Source organism: Mesitornis unicolor, unplaced genomic scaffold, assembly GCF_000695765.1.
Source record: "Mesitornis unicolor isolate BGI_N332 unplaced genomic scaffold, ASM69576v1 scaffold8994, whole genome shotgun sequence".
NCBI classification, from domain to species: Eukaryota; Metazoa; Chordata; class Aves; order Mesitornithiformes; family Mesitornithidae; genus Mesitornis; species Mesitornis unicolor.
The window spans coordinates 22,088-50,010 of record NW_010178063.1 but is presented as its reverse complement, the minus strand read 5'-3'; the positions used below and the strand labels follow the sequence as shown (position 1 = coordinate 50,010).

General features: G+C 44.2%; 1 protein-coding gene across 1 annotated transcript in view; it reads right to left on the bottom strand.

Moving 5' to 3' along the window:
• NFIA (nuclear factor I/A) overlaps nt 1-24,366 on the bottom strand; it is a gene marked incomplete at its 3' end in the record, with an annotated part of 115,735 nt that extends 91,369 nt beyond the window's left edge. The window contains exons 1-3 of the mRNA XM_010182319.1: nt 24,164-24,366; nt 22,438-22,543; nt 22,112-22,307 (exon numbers count right to left, since the gene is read on the bottom strand). Coding sequence (XP_010180621.1) covers nt 22,112-22,307; nt 22,438-22,543; nt 24,164-24,366 — 505 coding nt within the window. The remainder of the gene's footprint in view (nt 1-22,111; nt 22,308-22,437; nt 22,544-24,163) is intronic.
• Nucleotides 24,367-27,923: the final 3,557 nt, after the last annotated feature.

Below are 27,923 nucleotides of genomic sequence, written 5' to 3'. Positions count from 1 at the left end.
CTCTTCCATTGCCACCATCTGCTTTCTGGCATATTGAAGAAACTTTACTAACAGCAACGTTTTCTTGCATTAGAATATCTGCTAATTAGCTTTGTTGTAATTTTATTATTTATTTTTTTTAAAATTACCTTTTACACAGAAGGCAAACAGCCAGGGCTTGGGGCTGGCTACACCTTACGCCGCGCCTGATAACATTTTCACTCGCGGTTCAGTTTACCTCCCCCTTTTTTTTTCTATCAAAATCCTATCTTTAGCGTAGCCAAAGCCTGCAAAAACTTTGCCTTGCTGAGACTAAAGAAAAAAACATCAAACATACGAAGTGTTAAAAATCGCTGAATAACTCAAAGGGAAAAAGATAATTTTGAAGGCGTTTTGGCTGAAATCTATTTTCCTTTGAATTGCATGAGTGTTTTAAAATGTTAAAAACACTCCAGAGTGACTAATGAATGTAAAAGAATGATAAAGAGTATGGGTCCAGTTATCAGCGATGTGCCTAAAACAAAATAATTTTGGACAGTCTGCCATGCAAATATTGACTAAAATGTCATAAATAATGTCTGCAACAAAGGCAATTCTGCAGAGGAATATGCTGGTGTACTTAATGCACTGTGGAGGCTGCCTGTTAGCAAGCGGTACGTTACCGAGCCTGAAAACTTCAGCTGGACCAAAAAAAAGGGCGAAAAATTCCCCAGATAAAAATCTGACTAATGCTTTGGGCTCGTTTGAGGGTTTATTCAGAAACAGACCTTCTGAAAAGGTAAAGGTACAGCCTTACGCTTGGAAAACGGTCCACTTAGAAGCTGACTTTTCAAAAGAAGTAAGACTTGTTCAAAAATTTAAAATAGGCCAAATAAAACAACATCATTAGGACTTAGGACTATTAGGACTTAGGCTTAGGACTATTTCCTCTGCCATTTTTAACAGCATTTTCACCCATTTATTTGCTGGAAAAATAGAGGTTCCTCGCAGGTCTTGATCATATTTATCATATTTATATTATCAAGACCTTGGTCAAGCACTTCTTAGGACCTCAATCTAAGTTGCAGAGTCCGGCTGCACTTTGCATGTAAAAATAAAGAAATGAAAAATAAAGATGCAGTTCTGATCACAACAAAGAGTTTAACATCAGGCAAAGGAGGCAGGGAGGGCTCAGATCCTACTTTCAAATCTCAGCATTTTAGTCACTATCACTTTTTTAATAGTAAAAGAATTAAAATACACCTAACAGTTAAAATATGGAGCCAAAACGAGGAACGGCACAGGAAGGTGCATGAACAACTCCAGATTACTTGTATCTGCATTGACTTCTTCGTGCTATCACAAACAACCCAGTCCCTTTTGCTGAAAGTCTACTAAAAAAAAATGAAACCACCAAAATTAAACAACGCTGAGACCTTCTGCAAGTGTTTTCCAAAATTTCTGAGCAAAATTTCACAGCCACAGCGATGAACAAATAACAAAGATATTTTACATTTCTAAAGCATCTTTCATCCAAGATCAAAGAATTTCATCAACATTAACTCTCAAAACACTCCTTTGAAAGAGAACTGCTATTAAACCTATGTTATCTTTATCTAACTTGATCTATTTTCGTTATAAAATGCTTGTTACTGTAGCAGAGCATCGCTGCGTAGGTTAAGTAACGTGACCAGAAACACTCATGGATCAGTGGCAGAGCTGGCAATGATCATGTTCAGGAGTCAAGGATCCTAAACCCTTCTTCCACTACTTAAATAAAAACGCATATATCTATATATCTATATATCTATATAGATATATAGATATCTCTCCAATAAATAACAACACATATATGCAAACTGGCTTAAGGATGATAAAAAACCCCTCGATGGTCATGGGATTGAGGTGCCACTGAAGTAAGTGGAATAAACAGAAATAAAAGAGCTGGCAGGAGATGCTGTTGCAGTGCAGGATAAATAGGTGTGTGAGGGTAACAGATGATGTATAAAGAGAAGAAACTTTTTTTGGAAAAGATGAAGCCAAACTTTCTTAGAAAAGATGAGAAGTCTTTCATGCAGCCCCAAAATATATTAAACGTGTGTTACAGAGCATAATTCAGTCTTTGGGCCGTGCTGGTTCTTGATATAACCCAACTGGCGCAGCAGTGGTGAGAAATTCAGCGCAGTGTTTTCCTAAGGCTCCTTTTCTTATCACTCCTGCCATCGTGTCCTTAAATGATATTCTCACATCCGCTTTGTAACCTGGATGAAATGTTGTCCAGGAAACACCGCTTGCTGCCTACTCCTGCTAAAAGCAGCAATCTGAGAGGTGTGTTTTGTAACCCTGCGTGGCTTTGCAGCATTGCTGCCGCTGGACAACGAAGAAAACCATTTCGGCTGCCCTGAACGTTGGGCTCCTCCTTTTCAAGCACAACAAGGCACGATTCGGGCCGCGCTGCTGACACAGCAACATCAGGGCCTCAAAGCAACTGTGGGAAATGTCAAATTTATGGTCCTATGGGTGAGTGGTGGAAGGTTTTTTCCCCCCGCTTCAGCCAGCCCCTGTCAAAACCAGAGCCTCCAGAAAGTTTTTGGCTACGTCCCAGCGAAGCAGAAGGAAGCTGTATCCCACACTTCCCGTGGGACTTAATGAAAAATACAGCCTCTGGGCTTCTTTCAATTTGGGCTTTCAGGCTGCTAAAGCGGTGAAAGAAGGATCCTAGCTGTCACAAACGTCACATGTTTGGGGTCACCTGCTGCTCGGGGCTCCTCATGCCAGTTGTTGACATAATAAGCACCCCTTACACTTTAATTACAATTCACAGTGTGCAAACTCTGCAATCTGCTTTAAGGCAAAGGCGGGCTTTGAAATCGGCACTCAGTACTGCTCCTGCGCGGGCAGAAACGGGAGGGGAAAAGATGTCCAGCTGACCGGGTAACCGTATGCAAATATTTGGGATCCCGGTGAAAAGTCGGCGCCATCCGGCAAAAAGAGCAACCGTAACCATGCAGAAAGCAGGGTTAAAGATGTTTTTGCTCCATGAGGTCCTACCTGAGCCCCCCTGTGTCTGTTCCCGAGCATCCCCAAAGCGGGACGGACACAAGGCCGGATGCTGGGGTCAGCTCCTCTCCAGCCCTTTTAGGAGGGATTTTTTTTTCTTGTGCAATGAAAGCTTACATGGGAAACCGTGTTTGTTTTATTCTGGAATGCTTTATTTAGGCTGGGACAAGAAACATTGGGTCTACTTAAAATACTTCTTATTTTGAGAAGGAGATGAGAGTCCTTCAGTTTGCTTGACCGCTGCCTTTTTTTTCACTTACTCTTACTCCTAATAAAGACATACTGAGAGCACCAAACTTAAATTATCTGGAGAGGAAAAGGAGACTCCTCTCCTTATATGATATAGAAAATCCACGTTAGCATTCACGCACCTAAAAACGCCTCCAGTCAGTTATATTATTTACAACGCCTTGGTTGAATCCATCTTTTCCCATGGAAAGCAAAACAACACGGGAGAGGACGCGTGGTCCAGGAGTGCCTCTAGAAGAATTGATAGGTTTTCTGTGTTGGAAACGCTGTTAACCTGTGGGCTGATGCTTAGGGGTCGCACAGGAACGCATCCCGGCTTCCCGGTGCCGCCACAACCTCCAGCAGCCGCTCTCCGAAAACAAAGGGGAATTCAACTTCTACGAGGCCTGTTCATATTGACACCAACAGGAGTGGCTTTGGCCATTGCTGCTGCCCAAATGACTTCTTAGAGGAAAAACCCAATGGGTTTGCACCACATTCAGTAGGAAAATGTTGGCAAACAGCAGTTTTCCTCTCGGCCGAAAGGGATGCAGGCTCCTCCAGCCGCCTCTCGCCCTGAATCAGCGACCTCAGATAAACTCCGACCGTTTGGAAATCACCATCAGACTGTGAAGCACTTCAGTGAAAATCTATAAACCAAATTGATAGCGTGCATTCGTATGTATTATATATACACTGGGAACAGGATTTATCATTTAGCTGACCTTTGAAGCGCTGATATTTTTAGATCTGAAAAATGTGCGCTGATTGTACTTCAACCCAGTCCCCTCACAATGTACCAACTCCTTGGTATCTTACTACAGGAAAGATAATCGCAATGAATTTTTATATTTCGGCACATGGGAAGATAAGATTAGACAGTAGGGACATAAAAGCAAACGGCATCACATAAAAGATAAGTTTCTGAAAGTCACAATTTACACCAAATGTTACAGATGAAAGTGTTCAAAGCTGCTCATCGGGGCCCGTGCGGGTCCCATTACGAACCATGGGAAGGCTGCAAAGAACCAGCATTGCCTTTTATTTAATCCCTTCTCCACATAACCTGCAAACCCTTTGCAATACAGCAATCTTTAATGATATCAATAATGACTAATTCCCATTAGCACCCAGGTCCCAGGGCTGTTTGTGCTGCACAGACCTCGCCATCCAAGAGGGTTGCTCCTGCTCCAATGGGATCATCCCCAACCGGAGCAACTCATCCCAAAAGGTAAATAAGCATTTCATTTCTGTGTCTGCCCACTAAGCATCACTTTGTGGTTTTTAAGGTGATATTTCTGTGATTTTTTTTTAATGGGAGAGCCCTTTTGCTGCTTCTCGGTGCCACAAAACCAAAGAGTGACTTCAGCACAAGGCAAAGGTCCTACCAACGCGCTCAAAAGTGATTTTTCAATCGCGGCTTAACCGTATTTTCTATTTTCTTTCTCTAAGGACTGTTGCTATGAATAGTCTCAAATTTCAGCCACTTCTGATGAAGCCCTTTGCAAAAAAAAAAAAGTGTTGCTCGAAATGTCTGACAATGGAGAAGTGATTTTTACCCCTACTACGCATTTACTAAAAACACATGGTGGGGGAGATCCCCTGCAAACCTGGAGTTTTCCACTAAAAGGAGGAAAGAAAAGTCGCAGCCCCGACCACGGGATTGGTAAGAGAAGGAGCTATAATGGGAAATAATCTTTTGAAAACTTCACTCCGTCAGGAAATGCAGCAAAGAGTAAACTCCATGCACAAAATTGGACGTAGACCGAAGCAGCCCCGCTCACAGCACTGGTGGGTGTGAGCTGTACACAGAGCGTTTGGTGAAGCCCAATTCATGTTCAAAAGAAAACGAAACCAAAGAATAAGTTATTAAAAGGAGCCTTTGAAGCAAAAAGCAATGATGTGTGAAAGACAGCACCAGAAGAGTTTATTTAAACGCGCAGCGCAGAAAACAGGGAAAACAGAAATTAGGAAATTAGAAGAACAGTCATGAAGGCACCCAGCAGCCTTTTCCTGGTACCAGAAGTTCTTATATCTATGAATATTTTATCCAGATTCAACTATCTTTTTCAAGTCCTCCCTATCAAAATTCCAGACATTTTCTTCAATAAAATCAGAAAAGTGATTCAAAATGTATTGGTAGGAGATATAAAATGAGCTGTGTGCGGGTATTACAAAGGATCTGGGAACCTTGCACCCTTTAGATCTGCTTATTTAACTATTTAGCAGCACAACTTCAAATTTGCATTTGACTGGTTTGATGCCAAGCCATAAGAAGAAAGCAGGAATGTCTCTCTCCTTCTATGAATTTCAGGTTTTTTTAACTTACTCCTCAAATCCGAACCGCGTTCCTGTCCTAAAATTACTGTGTAGCCCAGGATCGAGTTAGAAAAGTAGATGTGAGACTTTAAAACAGTCTGCTTTTTTGTTCCCTTCAACTGCCTATCAAAAGTAACCCATTTTGTGAACACGCTCAGAAATTGGGTATTTCATGCCGGTTCCAAAAGAGGAATTCCTCCATTTAGCAAACCCAAGCCTAAAAATAAGTGTCTAAACCCGAAAAAAGCCAGTTACAAAACCCGATTCCTCGTTGTGCTGCAGCGCCCAGCAGCGCTCAATGAGGAGAACTTGGCCCTCTCTCTCACAGCAGTTTTCTCAGCAGCTTTCTTCCTGAAGAAGTTGTGGAAAATAATCTGTGTGAGAAAACCAATGCATGGGAGTGCAGATCCTGCCCCCAAATGTCTCAGAACCTCTCTCCGTGTCGCTTATTCTGGTCCCAGTGTGGATGCGCCGTGCCCGTCCCAGTGGGTGAGGGGGGAATCCTTATCCTATCCTATGGAATAACCGCGGTCCTAAGGCAGCGCGCCATTGCACGTCTCTCTGCTATACACTGATTTCATTATGGCAAGCTAAATAAAGCAGGAAGAGCCGAGGAGAGCGGGGAAGGGCACAGAGATATTACAGAAGTTTACGCAGTCGTGTTTTTCTATACGTGCCCTGAAACTCCAACTTCTGGTGTAGTGTAACCCAACTACATACGCTCGTGGTGGTGGACTTTGTCACTGAAATCCCATTTCATTTCACACACAAAAAACTGGCCTTTCTGGAGAAAAGAAGAATGTCTTTTCTTGCTAGGTAGGCGGTTTGGTTCAAATTGAGGGAAGAAGCTGAAGAAAAATAGTCGGTTTAAGTGTCACAGCTCCATTAATAGGGGCTGAATCCATTAGCCGTGACAGGTGAGCCTGTGATAAATGATGACCGTCCTATGCTGCCCCACCAGGCAAAATCCTCTGCTGGTTTTCTCCACTCCTTGTCCAAAAGCAACACCGGGCCAATCTGCAGTGTGCTGCTGAGATCAGGAAGCAAGGACACCGGAGGGGTGAATGCACCAAATACCTGACTTTGCAGCTGCAGCACCCTTACCCAGGTAGCACCATCCAAGCAGAAACTCCTCCCAAAAGGCCCAGGGACTGCCCCTGCTTCCCGTGACCCAGGAAGGGGCTCTCATCCTTTCACCCTGTGCAGGGACCTCCACGTCAAGCCCACGTATCACAGATTTTGACCAGGACTGCACCTAGGACTGGCCCCTGGAGATCCCCGCGTTGCTGAGCACTGGATGAGCCCAGAACAGAGAGCCCTTGCTTTGTAATTTACACGGCCGACCAGGACGGGCACAGCATCTTACTCCTCTGTGTAAATCTTCAGAGCCCTGGCTCCACTGGTCATAAATAAAAACGGGGGAAAAGTAGAAAGTAATTCTGTTCGCTTTGTTTCATTTCAAACCTGTGAAGGAAAGAATATATTATCTGCATCTAAGCCCTTTAATAAATATATAAGCCACAGAAAGGTGTGATTTAGATTGAAAATACCACCTCAGCTCTAACTAAAGTGTCAATAATGCAATACGGTAAGATGTGTAGTTTATTGGCCCCCTGTTTTAGGCACGGATAATGGAGCACATCTAGAAAGTGCCGAAAACGAACGCCGAGGGTGAAGAACAGCACAAAGAGTAATTGCTGGGTAATTTATGTGTGTGGGACCTTTCCCTTTTGACAGAGTCCCCAGAACTGAAGCTCACACATTTCGGATCAGGCCCGTGCTGTTAATACGCTGCCAGAAATCTCATTTCTGTGCCAAAGCTGCCCTGGTGCTGGCCACGCGTGGGCACCCCAACGGGTCCAAACCGTCCAGGCAAGAGGAGGGACAACCCCGGAGCCACGCTGGGCCGTGGGCACCGATGATCTCGAGGCTGGAATTTGATTTCCCTTTTGCTGCGGATAATTTCTTTATCTGTTACGCACTCGAGGAGACTTCATTGTCCAACTATTTTATTATTTGCTACACAAAAAAACCTATATTAGTGAATGGCTCCATTATTTCAGCCATTAGCCTTCTGGTGCACAGAAAGTTTCCCTTCTGAACAGGCACTCATTCATTATGCTGAACCACTGGACATTTTATGGCTTGCCATACCAAAAAAAAAACTTTTCTTTTTTGATTTCTTTCAGTGCTTCCATTATTAAAATAGTTTAAAAAGTGGCTTCCACTTTATTTATGCCACATCGCTTGGGTAAAGGATAGCTACCCCCAGTAAATCTAGTTATTGTCCCAAGTAGATTGCTCATTAAATATTGTATATAAAAGAGCCCTCTGAGATTCAGAATAAGCCACAAAATGTTTTTTAGATATCTCTTTCTACTTAAACAAATAACTGTAATCATGAATGTGAACCAAGTGCTGCGCTTGTAAGGTTGAATTAATAAAAACCTGAACTTTATCTAATCCTCGGCTGCAGAACACCGCAGAAGAATTTCAGGTGCAAATAATCAGAGATTACTGCACATGAGGGAATTCACCAGTGGGCACGAAGACCCTCAGCCTCCTCCGCGAGGTAAGCAATATATTCCCTAATATGATACAGTGCAGGCTGCCTTATTGTCTTGACCAAGTTTGTACTCAAGTGCAAGTTTTCTCCCTGTTCTGCTCCTATTGCTGCTTATCTGCAGGTAATGCAACCATTGCTTTAACTTTCACATTGACAGGGTGGAGAAGATACCACGCGCTCTTGAAATTTTCCTGTCTCCTAACTTCTATACTTTCGAATAAGCGCAACGGTACTCAGCAAACGCTTTAAAAACAGCGTAAGAGGAAAAGGGAATAAATGTATATGGTGTCTCTGCATTCTCCCCGGTCTGGCTGGCTCAGTCTAGCTAACAAATATAGATCAGTGAATGAAAAATCCTAGTTTAACTCTATGGCAAAGGGGAAGGGGGGGCTGCTTCTTAATTAAAAAACCTCCTCCCAGTGATCACTATGCACTAGGCCTCAGAATGTACTTAAACTCCCTTAAAGTGCAGTGGTAATTTAAAATGTGCTGCGTTACAGATCAGATCCGCAGCCAGATCTGGAATAACTCCATCAAAACTAGTGGAACTACACAGATCCCTATCAGCTGTGGTCTCACTATAAACCTCTGGTAAATAAAGCCCACATTGTTAATGCTGTCACTGGTGGAGCAGTTCCTTACCCCATGGCACCCAGATAACCTAGGCAAGCTGCTGAACTGCACAGATCGACTTGTACTTAAAACTGAACTCGGTCACCGTCACCCAGACTCCATACAAAGTGGAAGCGTTACCTGGGTAAAGGACTTCACGGCTTTTCTGAAGAGGAAAGGACACAACTCTTCAAAGAAAATGAAGATTACTGGATTCATTAAAAGCAAGAAAGTGTCCTTAAACCCCAAAATAATCCCAAGGAAGCCTGGTCAGGTGCTGCCAGGTTATCCCAGAGGCCGCACAATCTTATCCCTCGCCCTCCCACTGCACATAGTGACTGACCCAACATCAACATTCACTCCTCATTGGCAAAGACAAATGGCTCGGGTGAAGAAAGTGCTTCCAGGCAGAGGAATTTTATCTGCATAGACTCCCACTAAGTGAACTGCGCTAGGAATTGTCGGTTTTGGCCAGTTTTACTCTGTTGAATACACTTCAGGTGGAGCGAGACACAATATTTGCTGTCCTGCGCAGCCAGAGAACAAACCAATAAAAGAGGAGAAAGAAGGGTTTGAAATGTACAGTGCACGTGTGGACAGTCACAGCAGCACAAACCAGGCAGCTGGCATGGGGATATGTGAAGGAAATAAAGGAGCGATGCAGGAGGAGGCAGAGGGAGTGGGGAAGAAATTATAAGAAAGACAAAAACCCAAACAAATTGGAGAGGTGTGAGGATGAAGGCTAAAATGTTTCCTTGTACGGAGGGGTTATGAGAACAGTGTTAAGGACATGGAAAATTCCTGTGATCAAATTGCTTTCTGGGTGAAGGTCACCCCAAGCCAGGCTGCCAGGTGAAGATGTGCAGCATCTATGGGCTGCAATGGGACTGAGGGTTGTGTCTTTTCCACCCAAAGATGGGTAGAAAGCAATCAGAAAAGAGTGAAACGCATCGAAAAAGAGACTGAAAAGAACATTTTGCCCCATTTGGCTCTGCTCCGTAACTCTACGCCGTCTGATAACACTTGTACCTTTTTAATGTTCAAAAGTACGCCCTTAGAATAATTTTGCTTGATAGCAAATAGCACGGAGCAGCCGTAAGCTCCCACATAGGTCCTGACTGGAGAAATGGGTGTGAGGCTCAAAATCCTGCAGGATCACCTCTGTATGCACCTCTGTATGCACACAGTCACTTAAGGGCATCATTTTGGGCAACACAGTGACTTTAGGCCCTTTAAAACCGATGTTTGTGTCTCAGTAGTGAACTAAGCAGCAGCCTATCTCACAGCATTGCATTTCATTGATGAGGAACAGTAAAATCTGTTTGAAAAGCTAATATTGCTGTTACTTTTCAGAGTACCATGTGGTTCTTTTCCGCTCTAATTTTGCTTAGCAGTTAACTGAAATCCCCATATTGCTTTCCCCATTCATACCAAAACCTCACAGCGCTGCGAAAACCACGGATACTGTAATAAGTCGTGACTCATATCATCCACCATCGCCCAAGTAGGAATCACACATTTTACTGTAAGGATATCTAGGCCATCTCTGCATCTATCATTTTATCTCGAAGAAGGCCAAAGCAGATCACTTTCAGCACAGCGGGAAAAAGGAAGTTTTTGTGGTTAAAGCAAAGGGCAATGAGTCAGATGATGTGGGCTTTGCTTCACGCAGGCTCCCTGTGTGCCTTGGGCTGAATCTGTGCCTCACTTTTCACATCTGTCTGAGGGATGTCCCAATGTCAGAGCCATTCATCTTGGTTTCCCAAATTTTTTGAGACATCTGGGTGGGACATGCGAAGTGTTAGGATCACTACCGTGCATCTGTTATTCTGCTGTGAACACAACGCTTATCTGCTTCTGGATGCAGAGGAAAGTTCATAGAAAAGGCCAGTATCATACAAAAAAAAAAGAGAAAAAAAGAAGATTTCTTCTAGAGGAACAACTCCCCTCTGCTTTGACCAGCACAATCACAAGTGAGATAATTCAAAGGATGCAGTGGTCCAGAGCCTTGGAGAAGTGAACGCTGACAGACCTCTGAAATCCCTTGACCTCGCTCCAGGTTTTTGCACTGCACTGCATCAGATGCAGCCTTCTCTTTTTTTTATTTATAATTCATAGGCATATAATTAAATCTGGCCCGTTCATTGTGAGCAAGCACAATGGCTGAACCACTAACCCTTAAGCACAGTCTAGCAGTGGCATTTGGAGAGGCAGCCCCGCTCTCTCACCTATGCTGGCAAACGCATCGCTCTGGCTGTGAAGGAAACCACAATGTGGGAAGGAAAGCCTACAAAAGAATGAAAACAGAAAGTGTCTAAGGCCTTGGCAGAAGGACACTAAATAAAATAGAGAGTGGTGACTCATTTTGGCAGTGAATCCACCTCAACCCCTTCAAAGGCTTTGGCAAGAGTCCTCGGAGGAGACCCCAGGCTTTTGCCAAGCCACAAAACACCACAATTATTATCGCAGCAGTCATCAACAAAACAGATTTTGTAAACTGACTTGTTGGCACATAGATTAAAGAAGCTATAAAAAGGAATAACAGCTGTTTGGGTTGCCCTATGCAGAAAGTTACTATATAAAAAGTACTTTTACACATATCATATATACGTACACACAGACACACACAGATGCACATGATGTGTACATGGGGAATACACAAACAAGCAAAAGTGCCAAAAGCTTCGCAGGGATTTCATTTCTGCTCGTGGGAGACAAACTCACAGGTCTGAAAAGTTGTAAAGGCCTGGACCTCTTCTCAGTCCTTCCGGTTGCACATTCCCATTTTCATTAGTTTCAATGGAGTTGTTTCCATTATACAAGAGTACGACGACAGCAGAACCTAGAACTAATAATGGCTACGTAGGCAAAGCCCCACAGATGTAATTCTCCTCCTACTCACTGGCGCGGAAATCAAAGGCAAATTTTTGCATGCTGGATGTGAGGGGATAAAATGGCCCAGAGATAATTTAGCACAAGCTACAACACAGAAGGGTCCTAACGGCTCCCCACTCTTTTCCATTCAAAGGTTACGTTCAGTTTTCATAAACTAGACATGTTTGAATATTTATGTAATCAAACAAATAGTCAACTTCAGTGATTTAAAACTAGGTTTGCAGCAGATGATGAGGGTTTGTCTACCCAGACAGGAATCGTACAGCAGAATAAACTCCTAGATTCCAACAAAAAAGTGGTGAGGCACAATTTTTGTGCTGGTGTGTATGCTGCAACTAGGTTTAGAATTTCCTATACACTGCACTTTTTTATTTAAGGCAGATGAAATAATGTCCTCTAAATTCATAGTATTTGATTAAAGTGGCAGAAAGAAAGAGAGGTGAAATTGAGAAAGTGACACCAGTATCCTGCTCTAATCTTTCTTTAAAAGTCTCCGCTAAGGACAGCAGTGTTCACTTCCAGTTTCCACATCAATTTATTTTTTATCACATTGATAAGCAACGCTTTTCTTGATTTCATTTCTTGAATTTGAACTGGTAATGCATAATATTAAAACATCCTGAAAACAAGTTTCAGAGAATCTGGTATATAACTCAATAAATGCACCTGGTTCAATTAAAGTCTAGGTGCCCTGACCGGTATCCAATACTTTCTTTAGAGGCTGCGTGTCTTACTCTTATCTTTTCACCACAGAATCAAGAGTTCAAATTACATCATTAAAAAGAATACCCTGTTCTACAGAAGTACTATGGATATATAGGTTGCCAGTGAAAGAGCGCGAATCTGAACTGAAGGGATGTTTATTACCTCTACAAAGACATAAAGGCATAGGTTATGGGAGAAATGCGGATATAAACAGCAAATATCCCTGCAAAAGACATCTGCATCCTTGTGAATATCCTCAAGCAAATGGGTAAGGGCAAAGTACATTTCAGGGTCCTTGCCATTGCTGCAGAAGAAATGATGTGGCCCTTTGACCCAGCGCTAGCAAAGGATCCGCCATCGCAGAGATGGAGCATTAGGACTTGGTGTCCATCGCGTTGCTGCTTTAATACCTTCCAAATGACTCGGGGAAGTGCCGCATCACACCTGGATGATAAGTCTTGCTTTGCTGCTGTTTCATTAAAGGTTGAAAATATAGAGAGGTAACGGGAACACTGAGAACTCCTAAGAGATGAAAATGGGCAAGTTGTGGGCTACTCATGCAATCCACTTGAATTTAGGTATTTGCATTGAGAAAAAGACTACCATTCCATTATTGTAACTACAAAAATCTTCCAGCTGCATAAAGAAACATTTAATATTTTCAAAACGACTTGTCCTTAGGCAAACTGTTTATTTTCAAGTACATTCCAAAAATTAGTTAGGACTGTATTTACTGCTTGTAAGCACTGGCAAGTATTTAGCACGGGATGGTCAGAACATAAATAAAAATCCATACACTTAAAGTTCTTAGATCGAATTATTTGCCTTTTAGTCTTATCCTTTGCTTTTTTCCTTTTTTTTTTTATTTCCCTGTAGTCCTAGGCCACCTTGGACTACATAATGCATTATACAGACACTAAATTAGCTCGCATGCCAGCAGAAGCAGCAAGTTTCACCTATGCAAGTATTTAAAAAGCTTGCAAGCACACACTGTCTCCTGTGCAGCCCGGAGATCCCTGTTGAGTGTATGCCAAGTCCCTGAAAAGTTGGACACTGCATCCGGTATTTACACTAAGCTAAAATTCTAATCAGCACTAACAGCAGTGTGTTTTAATTCACCCTTATGATTTTATTTCAATCTGCTAAGTAGCACAACTGCCAGAAAGAAACTGCTATAAACTCCAGTAAACAAAAGCAGGAAAAAAAATGTATTAAAAAAAAAATCTTAAACCTGTTGGAGATAAAGTTTGCACCACTTTAGACACGCAGTCCTAAAGGAAAGTCTGAAGCTTTGGTTGAAGCTGCTTTCTGCTGATTTCTTTTCAAATATCCTACCTCCCACTTTATTTTTTTTTAATACTTTTTCTCCCCCCGCAACGTGTTTGGTACTTTTTAGCCAAGGAAGGAAAACGCTAACGTTATTTTACACCGGTTATTTCACCTCACGTCCTCCCCTATGCAGCTTTCTGCCAAGTGCTGTGAAACAAGAACACAGTAACTACTTGAATCTCTGGATGACACTGTAAACTGTAGTGCCAAGAGGCTGGTGCCAAGTCCGGCATCTTCCTTATTTTGGGAAGAAGAACTAAAAAAAAAAAAATCAGCAGAAAAATTCTGAGAAGTTGGTCACCATTTTGGACCTGTTCAGTGCAGTCAGACCTTGGCAGCCATCTTACAGCTTGGCAACCATTTTGAGAATGTGCCTGGCAAGCTCTCAGAGCTCGCCGACACTGTTTCAACACAGCGCTGGTTAAATATAGTCCAAATTAAACAATACCGTGTAATATCAGGTAAACTCACCCTTCATAAATCCACCCAGCACGACAGTTTACAAGTACATCTTTAAAGAGCAAGGGACATTGTGCTTTCCGTCCAGGCCGCTCAGGCACCTTAACCCTTTCCCGGGCATGGTGCTGGTGAAGCCCAGCCATGGCTCCCCAGCACCAAAGCCCCCATGAAGCCCTGGTGGAGGGAATTCTCCCCCCAGGGCCAGCAGTGAAACGGGGAGACTGTGGATGGTATGATACGGAAAACATGTCGCCTTTCGTCGCTGTTTAACAAGGCCCCGGAAACCCCACTGGGGACCAAAGGCCCCTTGAGAAGGAAATGCTGCATCTGGGGATGACAGGGAGACTGTACACAACAACACGTAAACCCACAGCTGTCGTGTGAGAAAGAACTACTTCCACAGCTTTCATTTACTAATGAACTTCTCCATGCACTCCTCTCGCAGAGACAAAAAGAAAAGTTTGCGGAGAAAAGGCCATCCCAGCAGTCAGACATCTTAACGAAGCCTGGTTTATTAAGAGAGCCCAACGCCGGTGCGAGTTGTAAACAAACACTTCCCTTCTTCTCCCCACCCCACAAGACCAGCGTGTTTTTGGACCAAGTGCTTTTCACTCTGACAGTGCCAAAATCCCAAGGACTTTGTGCCAGTTGAAGAAAGGCGTGGTTGTTAGAAACCGCGTTGGCCCAGGAGTAGGAAAAGCGTTTTTGCCGATAGACGCTCCGGGCGGGAGGAGGACAGAGAAGCTGGGGGAAGCGCCTCGGCACTGCTCCTCAGGGCCAGGGGGCACGGCAAGGTATTCCGCCCATATTTCTCCCAGTATTTTAAACAATCCCTTCGCCGAAGAAGTTCATTTTTCATATTTAATGTAGTGTAAACACATTTAATAACTCCAGGAGGAATGCTGTTTTTACAGAACAAACAGTGCTATCTCCAAGACTGCTTTGCTAAAGTTTAGTCTACACGAGCTCTAACTCTGTCGGCCTATTTGAATTAAACTTAAAAGATAATATATGGCTAAAATTCAACACTTGGAAAACGGTGTGTGTAAAAAGGCAAATATTTGAAGGTACTAAACAGTATCCGAGTATTAAAATGACATTTTGGGGAAGTATTTAATATCTGAAGACAAATGTCTATTGGAAATGCTTACTACACACATTATATTCTGCTTCTTATCTTGAAATAATTTAGAGTGGAACAGAAAAGATCAAGTTTATGCTCTATTATCATAAAGTTTAAACTATAAGGGTTTTTTGACCTTGAAGTCTGAATTAAATGATGTCTGGGATTTTTATTCTTCCTCTTTTTTTTTTTTTTTTCCCTTTTAAAATTTTAATTTGGGGGGAAAAAAAATTAAAAGCCAACTAATTAAGTGTAATTTCATAGTGAATGAAATAAATTAATTAAACCATAATTGAAATGACAATATTAAATATGAAAATATTATGCTGGAGTAGATCAGAATAAAGTCTTGACACTGCTGGATATCTTTTATATTGAAGGACAGTATCTGCAGCCGCATGACGTCAGCCGAGCTGGAATAGTTGGGAATGCATTGATAAATTGCTCCATCGATTCTGTTCTGCTTCACTTACCATAATTATAGCACAGTAATGGATGACATGAGTGATATATTTTTACTTTAGAGAAAAGCCAAGAGTTTGCCTGTTTCTTTATGAGATTAGACCAAATCCTTTCAATTAATACAGCATGATTGATATCTAAAAGTGTACTGGGGTAAGATACTTGCTTCATGTGCACATCTTTAAATGTTATTGGTTAAATATTGAAATAGCATTCAAAGAGCAGTTTCAGTGCTTTAAATAACAGTGTCATTTTGGTAATAGGAAAGATGTATCGTCACCATTTTCAAAGACTTCTCTAGACCCACTTTAAGCCCTTCGATTTTCTTAGATCTAAAAAATCCCATTTGCGATTAATATCCTTGCAAAGCAGGACAACTTAGGCATTTTCCTTGCAATCTAGGGACACTTTACAGGGTCAGGCACCCTCACTGAAGTCCCTGCTGAGGCCACCAGCAGGAAGGAAGGCCATCACTGAAGTCAGCTCCCACTGAAGCCATCCATCCCTTCCCCAAATCTGCCAGCAGCAGAAGAAAGACAGCAGCAACCTGCACGGATCCTCCAGCAATGAGATGCAGAGGCATCAGCACTCCCCTGCTCACGTTTAATCTCCCTTCTGATATTCTGTTAGCACAACTTACTGCACTTCTGGGTACTCATCCATACAAATAATAACCCTCTTTTTAATCCTTTTAGAGTATACCACGGACGAAAAGGCCCCCTAACACTAGTGCTTTAAGACTAACTAACCACATCACCTCAGAAAGCAAGGGAGGAAATGTATTCTTGAGGAGATGTGACAAAAGATGAGGGTAGGTGAAGCTGAGAGATGTCAAACCACTGCCATCAAAGACAAATCCGCATTACAGAGGCGCACAGGAGACGACTCTCGTACCAACGCTGATAAGACTGACTCCTTAAATGCAGAAAAGACCCTTACATTTCCCACAGCACAAGCTTCCCTCACGGATACGGGTCCTTCTCGTGAATTCTTACCATTTCAGCTGTTCTGGTTATGGAGGTGCTAATTAAAGAACCCTGAATGGGCGCTTTATAGTTAATAAAAACTTTTTTCAGCCAGTCCATTGCACCACCACACTGAATAATTTCTACACAGAGGTGAGCACAAAACGCAATACTCACGGAGTTTTGAATGAGGTCAGAAATACCCGTGGGGGGAAAAATGATTTTACCAAAATGCAGCCCAAAAAGACGAAAATCAATTTATCTAAAAATTTTAACCTGTCACAGTAAGCGTATAAGATTGATCCGTACTTATAACTGTTGAATTCGTTCCTTTCTCACGTTACGAAGGCTGTCACTGGAAATAAAGTGTAACTTGGGATGGCTGTGGCAGCCATCAAACCTCCTCTGACACATTAGAGCGTCTGAAACCCAGACAGCCGAGGTTTACACCAGCAAACTCCAGCATGGAGCGGACAACTCTAAACCAACTATCGACCACCCTATTGATTCCTGGAGAGGAAACCAAGCCGGGAAAAGCACCAGAAGAGATAGGGTTTCTTTTCCTCTCCTCCTCGCTAACTTGGCGGCTGCCAATCACGGGTCTTCTCGGGCTGGAGCATGGCAGGGTTGTGTTGCACCAGCCAGGATGTCTGCCCGAGATAATTCAAGCTGAGAGCAGGCGATGTGCAGGGGGAGCTGATTAGCCGCTGCCTCCCAACGTGACCTGTCTTGCTCCCAAAAGCAGCTTCTTGACAGGGAGATACGGAGGCTACAGCTCAGTCAAAAAAAAGAAATATGGCTATCTTTTCAGGTGGTGCATGAGGACATCGGACTTTCATACTTGGGCAATTAAGAGAGGCGCTTTTTGCAACCGGCAAGTCCCAACCTTGGCCTTGAAAAGACTCGATCGCGTACTGCAACAGCAGGCTTATAGAGATTATTTTCAAAAACTCTCTGCGGCCAATACGAAATATAGTAAGGATTAAATAAACCTTAAAATCATCACAGGATGGAAAGGAGGTGTAATAACGGCCATCTATTTTTCATCTCTTTTACTTTGTCACCAAAATCAGTCAGCCGTGTGATTCGGTAACTTTGCTGAAAGAATTCCAGATTTGCATCCCCGCAGCTGAAGGCACTTTTGACCTTACATGGAGACTGGGAAAATAATAACGATAGGTGTGATTTTGATCATTCATAATTGAGAAGGAAATATCTCATGTTTGCTGCAGATCATCTGTTTCACTCATTATCTTTCATATCTTAGCTGGTATTTTCATGTTTAATTTGGAGATTGCATGGCCCCGGTTCAAAATGCGAGCTTGGTTCTGAATCCCATGGACTTTGCAGCTGAGTCCCAGCCACAGGAACACCATTTTCCAATTACAAAGCGTACGGCTCGGGTGTAAATCCTAGTGCATATTCTACACTGAAAGTCACAATGTTAGCAAAGCACCCAGAAACCTCTGAAGATCTCTGGCAAAAACCTGATGAGTTTGTGGTAAAAACAATCAGAAACGTTTTCTGCCTTTAAAACGCGACTGTGCTACACTATCGGGGTAATCTGTTCTTTTGAATTTGGTACCTTAATGGGCTGCAAGGGCCAAAGTATTTGACAGACACGAACTCTTCTGCTGCTCCCCTTTGTAAAGCTTCAGCCTTTTTTCCCCCAGCTCTGCAGGAACACAGCCCATAATGTCTGGAATGTTTTGATCTTATCTGAAGTTTTTAATAACTTTCTTTTTTTCTACATGACATATTTTACATTTCTGATTGCAAAACTCACTTTGCAGCTGTTTATTCCCTCCTCACTCCAGAGGCTCCAGGTCCTCAAAGGACAGCAATGGAGGTGCCAGCTCCCAGCAGCAGCCCCAAGGCACCCCCGGCTTCATCCCCAGAGGAAGAGGAGGCAGAGCCAGGCCATATCAGGACTTGAAAACATGAGTGTGTGTATGTAGAAAGCTACACCAAACTATTATGTCAATACGGCATGGTGGGGTGGGGATTTTAGTTTTATGGTGGGACAGCAGGAATAAGCTTATAAATCTAAGGCCCAGGGTCAACGCTTAAGAAGCGATTACCTCTAAGCTTTACTTACATGTTCTATTTTGACCCAACAATTTACAACATATTTCTGGAAAAGGGAACAGTCCCCGCTCATTCCTGCAGGCAGGGGGCACGTGGTGAGCTGCACCATCCCGAGGTGCCAGGGGCTGACCCGAAAGGAGAGGCGGCAAGTTCCCCAGATTAATCTGCTCAGCTTTGGGCCCACAGTGTTTCTGGCTGGCGACACAGGTTTTCGTGCGGTCCCGTCGCCTATCGTCCAGCTCGTCATGACCCTGGCCCTAACAGCTTCACCTCCAGCCAAGATCCATGTGGGCTCCTTCCAAAACAAACCCAGACGAGGTTTCTCTGAAGCGATGTTGTTCTGAACCAAGCGAGATGCGGCTCCGTTTCCACCCACAGAGTAACCCAAAGAGCAGGAACGTGCATGCACCAAGCGCTCCGTCTGCCAAAAGGGAGCCCAAAAGCTTCGATCAAGAGAGGGAAATTGTGCAGAAATTCCAAAGACACCCCAATAATTAGCAAACTACATCTGCAAATCTGCACACCCCCCATTTTTTCGGAGGACGTAAGTTATGGGTGCCATTGTAGCTTAAAACATAGCCTGTGTGCTTCCAGCTGTAGCACAAAATGAGGTTGTAAAAGAAGAATAACCTTATAACACCACGGTGTTACTTCAGGAATGAGATTCTTCATACACAGCATCAGAAGGGATCATCAAAACATTACGACAGCTACTAAAATGGGATTCCTGTTAAGAGGTTCACTTACATTCGTACATAAAAGCTGCATATTTAAAGTGGGCTTGTTAACACCCGCAGTTATTTTCCTGATGCAGAGGCATTCAGAGAGCGTCTTTTTTCACATTGGTAACAAAACAACTATTTTAAATAATCCTAAATGCATTATTTAATAGTTAGCAGCAGAGATGAAGCAGCAGCACACGTGGCCTGTTTGATTTTGTGCTCTAGTGGTAAAGGAAGATACAACAGCGTGTTTGGACACAAGAACCTGAATGCTTGAGGCCTCCAGCTGCAGAGTTTCAGTGTGGGCCAGAGATCACCCGCACTCGGTTCACCCAAAAACCCCACCAGAGGGAGATTTCCACCCTGCACTCACAAATAGCAAGCAACTCCCTGCGACCAAGATGATGTTACGCTAAACCCCCTTTTTAGCACACAAGAGGAGTGCTCTCAAACTCTGCAATCCCCAGCACATGTCCTAGAAGGAAAGAAAGTCAAAAGCTTGCATCAGGAAAGCACACCCGTGTATAAAGGAGGGTGAATGTAGCCATAAAAAGGAGCGTGGGTGTATTTATGTGTATTTTCATCTTGGGCTGAGGGGCGCATGAGAGAAAACAGAGCGGGATCGGGTCCCAAGAAGTCTCCTCTTTGAGGACACACGGCGTGGTATCACCAGCGCCTCTCAGCCAATGTTGGCCAACAGTCACTGTGTGGTTGCCAAGCAGAAGTTTGCCACGTCCAACTGTCACCGCAAAGCCACCTTGAAGAGGCGTTATCATCACTCCTGCGCTGATCCACCACAACCGCGAACGGGAACCGGGGCCGGAGCTCGCACATGTGAGTGACAGACAACCCTGGTGCCGCCGATAAGGAGCACAACAGACAGCGCTGCCTGCTTATCACTGCTGCGATCCCGCAAATGGACATTCCCCGCAGGAAAAATTACCCCAGTTTATGGCTTTATAGCATGCCAATTACCGGGTTTTATTAAAAATACTGAGAATACAGAAACGCATTTCATTACGTCTCTAAATTTACTACAGTACGAAAGCACAACGGAAAGCCACAAAATCACTTGCGCATCTCACAGAATTGATACTGACCTAAAACATCAAGAAAAACTCAGTTCCCAAGGCATAGATTTCCCCTGTCACTAGATTTCTCTTGATATTGAAGCAGGCAAATAAAACCTGGGGAAAGGAGAGCACTGCAGCAGACAAAAGCGCTATACGTGCTGCAGACAGGGCTCGCCATATGGGAAAACACTTACCCAGTCTTCTAGCTGCATGGCTTAGCCAGGGCTGCTGCACAAACTTCTCATTAATACGGCCAAGTTTTAGCATGAACTTACTGAAATGTGATGAGATACAGGGCGGGAACCTTTTTTTTTTTTTCCTTATTTCATAATGACTGCATAATATTGACCTTAGTAATTACAGGCTGGAAAAGCGAACTTTGAGGTAATGGCACCATATTGATTTTGTCAAGGTGAAAGCACAAAAGTACTTTTATGCCGAAGAAAGGTTCTGGTTACAGCGTTTGAAAGACCTGGGGAAAACAGTGTCCTGAGAAATGTATTCTTCATTCTCCTGAGCACACACCTTGCTGCCGTACTCAGAAACCCCAATACTGAACAACCCGATAAAGCCTCCTCTGTCGTGCCCCCTTCCACTCAACACTTTGCAGAGCCAGAGTCCACTCTAACGGGTCAAAGGCAATTTAACTTATTAAAATACTTTATTCGCCATGTAATACATCAGTGAATTAATAGATTATTCACCAATACATTCCGAACTATTTAGCCAGCTGTATGAAATGTTTCTAATGCACTCACTGACATTTTTTTAATTACACAAATACTTTGGGTCGCAAATAACTGCTCGGTATTTGGCAAGCGTCACAAATTATATAGAGTTAATGATATTCAGGTTGGTGTGTGGGTTATAAATAACTGTGATAGAGCTGTGATATCAACGCTGACAGAATTTGAGTGGAAATCAACATTTTCCTATACTGAAGAAACTGAGAGCTATGAACAGAAACGCTGCCTCCAGAAATGTAACTGGAAATTAATAAATTGTGGATGTGCACGATGTGACTTCTTATTCTAACACAGGACATATTTTTGCCTTCGATTCTTATTAATTTCATGTTTTGCCTTAATTTGTACTTTATTTGAGAACTGTTCTCATTCCTCTTTTTTTGAAGTACTGTTTAAGTAACTGGCTTTAGGAGTTTTTCACAGCCAGAGCATCCATAGGTTGATATTTGCATGGGAATCCCAAATTTTAAGTATCAAAACTCAAAGCTGTGTACAGATCTGGGTGAGCGGTCCCATTCTGCTGACCTGGAGACCCAGCAGGGAGCCAAGCCCTGGGGCTGTGGGAGGTGGAGGACCTCAGCACCCAAAGTCTGAACAAAAAAGTCTGAAAGTTAGGGCTCTAACACCCTGCAGTCGTCTGCATTCATTCAAAGGCGATTTGCTTTGTAATAAAATTAAATGTAAAATTCTAACACATTACAGAGCTTGTGCTTTTCTTCGTGAAGTCAATCCAGGTTTGCCTCAGTCAAACCAAGTCAAAAACTGGTTTCAGGCTGTGCCTTTCGCAAAGACAGCCCCTACCATCTGCTTGGGGTGCGGCTACCCAGCCTCCTTCCCTGAAATTCCCCGAAGGAGCAACCTGACTATCACACCTGTTTATCACGACAACTCCCTTTAACCGGTCCTTCTGTTCCCCTGTCCTGACTGTTAGCTCTGTTAGCTTCCTGCAGCCGGCAAGGGCAACGTCACCGCTCCCCCCGTACACCGGGGGAAGAGGCTGAAATTTGGAGCCACAGGGGTGTCACCAGGTGTGGACGAGGTGATCCAAGTCAGTGCAAGTCACCAGGCTTTGTGGGTGTGCGGAGGCGTGAGGAAATTCAGCAGAACAACACCGGTCCTCCACTTACATCCACCAGCCGTGCCTGCAGGGACTGTTTCCCATGCGATGGTATGTGGTAAAATACAAAAACAACAACAATAAAAGCACCAACGGAACAAAGTAAGATGAAAAACCTAAAGGAAAATGGGTATATTTTGTGAAAGAACTATTACTAAATGTGAGCCCAATGGAAAAAAATAAAAAATAGTAATTAAAAAGAGCATATTCTTCAGCAGGGGAAGTTTCTCCTGTAAATCAGCAGCGAATTGGTTACTAAATGACTAAAATCAGGTGGTGGATTATTGGAAACGAACCCTTTGGCCCAGGAAATATTTAAAGGGTGAGTGTCACGAGGATGGAGCCAGGCTCTTCTCGGTGACAAACAATGACAGGACAAGGGGTAACGGACACAAACTGGAACACAGGAGGTTCCACTTCAATTTGAGAAGAAACTTCTTCTCAGTGAGGGTGACAGAGCACTGGCCCAGGCTGCCCAGAGAGGTTGTGGAGTCTCCTTCTCTGCAGACATTCAAACCCCGCCTGGACGCCTTCCTGTGCAGCCTCATCTGGGTGTTCCTGCTCCGGCAGGGGGATTGGACTGGATGAGCTTTTGAGGTCCCTTCCAATCCCTAACGGTCTGGGATTCTGTGATTCTGTGAAAAGCCAACGGCAAAACCCCATTGGTTTCGGCAGGACAGGGCTGTCTCTCCGGACTCAGCAGTCAATCACGCAGAGTTGGCAACGGCGTCTGAATGTCCCCATTCGTTATCGGACCCCAGAAGTCCACATTCATTTGCTTCATCTGCGCCCGTGACCAGAACTTTTCTCTACTTTTTTTTGACAAAGAGGTGCAAATAAGCGGAGTGGGTTCAATCTTTCAACCCAAGCCACACAAGTGACAGCTTTGCTCTTTCTCCCAAGCGTTTCAGAGGCCGTTTTCCCCCTGAAAGGCGCGAGCAGCCTGAGCGCTAACAGGGCGTTGTGTTTACAAGCAGAGGGGAACTAAGCCCTTAGTGTTGTTGCATATTTGCAACAAATTGGGATGGGAAGAAGGTTTGTTGGAAGAGGAAGACGGTGAGAAATGGTGGAAGAGAAGAAAAAAATCAGGTCCTTGGAGGCCACGAAGTACACACAGTCCTCGTTCTGCTTGGGTTTTGCACAGAAAAGCTTTGGCGAGGAACAATCGCGTTGAACTGCAGATACTTAATATTATAAATACTACATGGCGGTAGAGCGATCTCATTTAAACAACTTTTTGGGAGCAACCCTTCAGAATTTTAAGTGCTTGGAAGTTCTTGGATGACAGAGCTGCTATTTATGCCTCGTCTTTTTATCGGAAAGCCAAAATGGGTCCAAATAAATAAAAGGAGAATGCAAGCGTAACAACGTAGAAAGGAGGCAGCATGCACCCACGCCGAAAAACAATAAACAGGGTTGCAATAGTGGAGCGTACGATGGGCAAGATACTATTAATGGTGAGCCTGAAGCCCATCACTTAGATTAAATATGAGATGGAAACGGCCCCACATTGATACAAGGCTGAGTAAACAAGCGGCACAAGCGGTAGCGGGTGTATTTGTCCAGTCACACATTAGTGCAATACACAAAATGGGACCCAGTGAACACTTCAAGTGAGAATTTGTGACCTGTTAGTATCCCCCAAATGCCCGTAGACCATTATTCTCCCTTTTAACCTTAATTTTTATTCTCTCGCTCAATTTCTGCTCTGCTTCTCCCATCATAGCCCGCGTTACCTCCGCTGACAGCCGGAGCGGGCCAAAGTAGCACAGATGGGGCGACTGCAGCTGCGTCTCACCTGCCAGACTGCCAAAACCCACCGGGACCCTTCCCCACTCCCTTTATGGCTGTCTCCGTGCATTTGCAACAGCGCCTTTCCCCAGGTCTTGATTGAACGTGGCACCGGTGCCGCCGCTAATAAGTCGCAGCTCCGCGACATGCTTCTGAACCCAAGACGGGCCTCCCCAAAAAGTGTACCTTGAGCACGCCGCTACAGGCTCTGATTTAAAGCAATTCAATACGGCCGGCTCCCCAAAGGCTGCGCGCCCCGTCGGGACAAAGAATACCTCAGTGCAACTCAACAGCAAGCCCTGCTGGATTGAATTGCAGCGCCGGTGAGCTCCGCATTTGATCCGGGGTCGCCTTTGTCGGGGAGCGGAGCGGGCGCAGGTGGCGGCGCGAGGGGGTTTGGGGGCGACGGGAACAATGCGCGGCGAGCTGAGCGCGCCAAAACTCCCCTCGTAAAAAGTTGCTCGCTTCGGAAGAAACTTGGCAAGTTTCCCCGGGGGCCCAATTTTTTTTTAATTTCCAAAGCCTGAACCTCCCTTCCTTTGTTTATTCTTCAATTTTGGTGCCTAAAAAATCAAGGGGGCGGGGCAAGGGGGGGCTCAGTTTTTCCATCGCCGGCTTTGCGGGCTGCAAAGAAGCGTCCTGCTGCCACCTGAGCAGGGGGATGGGGCGGGCAGCGAGATGCCTGCGCGCTCTCGCTTACTTCCACAAATAATCCCACCTGCAAACGGAGAAGTCGAGTCTCAAATATCAGGCCCTCAGGTTCAGGGAGCTTTGGAAATGAAGCTGTGTCAGATTTATGGCTCCGGTGCGCGCAGGGAGGGAGGAAACTGTGGCCATTTTGAGCGAGTCCTAACCCCGCAGCTTTGCGATCTGAACCGCGGGCTCCACTTTGGAGATCAGAGCGCAGGAACTTTTTGTGAGAGCACCCGCCGAAAAATCTGCATTACCTCTGTGAGGCAAAGCAGACGCACAACACATGTCTCCCGAAAGCACGGCTGCCTTCCCCGGCCCCAAAAATGCAGCTATCACCGCCGGATTCATTAAAAGCCATCAAGCAAAGGAGAGTCCCCACGTTTACACCGTCCCCAAACTGGTTCCTGTTAAAAAAGAAGACAATTACGGCAGACTGCACGCCCTGCACTTTGGATGCAGTTACAGATTTTGCTGGCTTCTACACCAAAACTTCCCATGCTGTGTTTACTGAGTTGAATATAATCTTTTTTTTTTTCATCCTACCTTAATTTCAATATTTAGAATAGCTTAATTATATCTGATATCTATGAAATGTTACATTGCTGCCATGGATACTGTACTCGTTTTAGGCTTTGCCCACGACCCAAAATGTAACTAAAGATTAATAGAACGCCGAGATATTTTTGGCCGCAAATGAAACTTAATGAATAAACATTCAAATGAATTACCCCAATAATGAAACAAAACACCATTAATGCCGGAATTATGCTAAACGCTCCGCTTCTCTTACGCCTCATGCAAATACTGGGGAAAAAGAAACTATAGCGGTGCACGGCATTAAACAAAACCCTTCCCAAACCACACCCAGCAAACAAAAAAGCCGGTGGCTTGTCAGTCAGAGTGTCTAACGATGGCATATGGGGAAAGGTTTCAGTCTGCTATCTCCAGACTCATCTCATGGCCCGGGTTCAACTCGACCGGAGACAAAGGCCCGACTCATTGGAAACGGAGGCCGCGCGCTGCCTCGGTCAGCGCCGCGCGCACGGGCCCGCGTCCGGCTGCGAGGCAAAACTGCCGGGAACGGCTTCGCAGGGCTGCGGAGTTTGCAGAGAGCTGAAAAAGAAGCAGCCTGAAGGTTAAAGCTGGCGAGCCGGGATGGCATACTTGGCTGCGGATGGAGCCAGGTGGCCTGGGCATATTGGCAAACAACTGGCACGGAGCCCAATGCATATGGCTTGGATTGCTTTGCTCTTCCCATGAAGCCTCCTCAGACTCTTGAGCAAGCATTCATTTTAGAGTGAAATGCGGCCAAGTGGTAAAGAAAAATCTTCCCCCCCTTCCTTAATCCATGGCGTGTAACCTTTTCCTTTAAATAATGAAGAGATAACTATATTGAAATAAACTAATTATGTTTTTTTAATGAATTCTTACAGAAAAGTGACACCTCCCCCCGGCCTTTCGCTCAGTGGATCTGCCCTGACTTTCGTTAACTCCTGAAGTACCAAACGCGCCATTGTTTCCACACGTACTCCTTTGGAGGGGTAGCCACTCAATACGGTATTGGAGCTCTTAGCACACCATAAGTTGCGTTTCACCGAGACACCGGGTAGTGGTGTCCTGCGCTGCTGCCACTGCACAGAAGCCACGGCAGATGTTCAGGGTTTCTCTCAGTTTCGCGGTTACTCTGCGCTTTAGGCCTTTACGAAATGCTAAATGACATTTTACTCTTGAAAAGTGCTTTCTCTTAAAAAAAACCTTAAAGCCCAGTCCCAACAGCCATTTAAAAATGCAGAAAATCCACGCGAAGCACTCGACGCGTACTCCAGAGCGAGTCGATGGTGGAGCACCAACCCTGCAGTGCGAGTCTTTGTGCTAAGGCGAGGGTAAATACGGCATTAAACATTCACAACTGCTGTGGGGAAAGGCCTCAACATATTTAAACAATTAACACATGCCCAACTCTAAGCCGGTGCTTACATGCCACTGGCTCCACTCTGCGACAAAGGTAACTTCTTCTAAATTAAAAGCAATGGGACTTGTGTGCAGAGCTCGGTAAACGCCAAACTGAAGCGTCAGTTCATAAGAACTAAGAAATAATTCTCCTCAGTCCCGGAAAAAAATGTGTTTGCTCACCCCCGTCCCACTGAAACCCCTTTCTGTCTCACTAACAGGACTTGAAGTTTCAAGCGCTGTGAGCTAAACGAAGACAATAACCTAAGTTTCATTTTAATGGACTCTTAATTCCATTTCTCTTAAAAAATGTGCAAAAAGAGCCCAAAACTTTTACAAAACCTGTTTAAGAGCCAAGAGCGAGTTACCCTTAATGTGTCACCCACAGGTAATTCTGCATCCCTAATAAATACACTTGATACTAATATATTTTAATTAAAATCAAGGCCTTGTTAACATTTTAAAGGCAAGCATGTCACCTGCTCGTAAAAGTAAGTTCTAACAATCCAGGTTTTGCAATCCTCATCTCCAAAAGGACACACACTCACAGCAGGCAGGGATTCGGAGCTGACTTCAGCCCAGATCTCCAGACACCACCTCCATTCAACCATTTAATCTCCCCATCATTTTGGGTTTTTGATAGGGCTCCCTTCCCTCTAGTCTTTGCTTGTTTTGTATATTTGAAGTATGAAATCATCAGGTCAAGGAGTAATTTACTTATATAGATTCTTATTTATATAATGTCTACATACAAGGAGGACCTGACCTTCACCAGAACCCCTATAAGCCATCATAATATAAATAGCGTACATTATTTACTTAACTTCCTTGCTTCAGTTTCTTTAAGGGGGGGAATAATATTTACAGGGATGTTGTGAGGATTAGCTCATTACTTCAAGAGCCTTGGAGATGAAACATGCCATGTAAATGAGAAATATCAAGTATCAGCGGCACTGATGAAATTATCATCACCATTGTTAAGGGTGGCGTTGGAGGGTAAAATTGGGAGAGACACGTGTCCTTCTGCAAGAGGACCTTGCTGTAGGCCGGACCACGCTGACC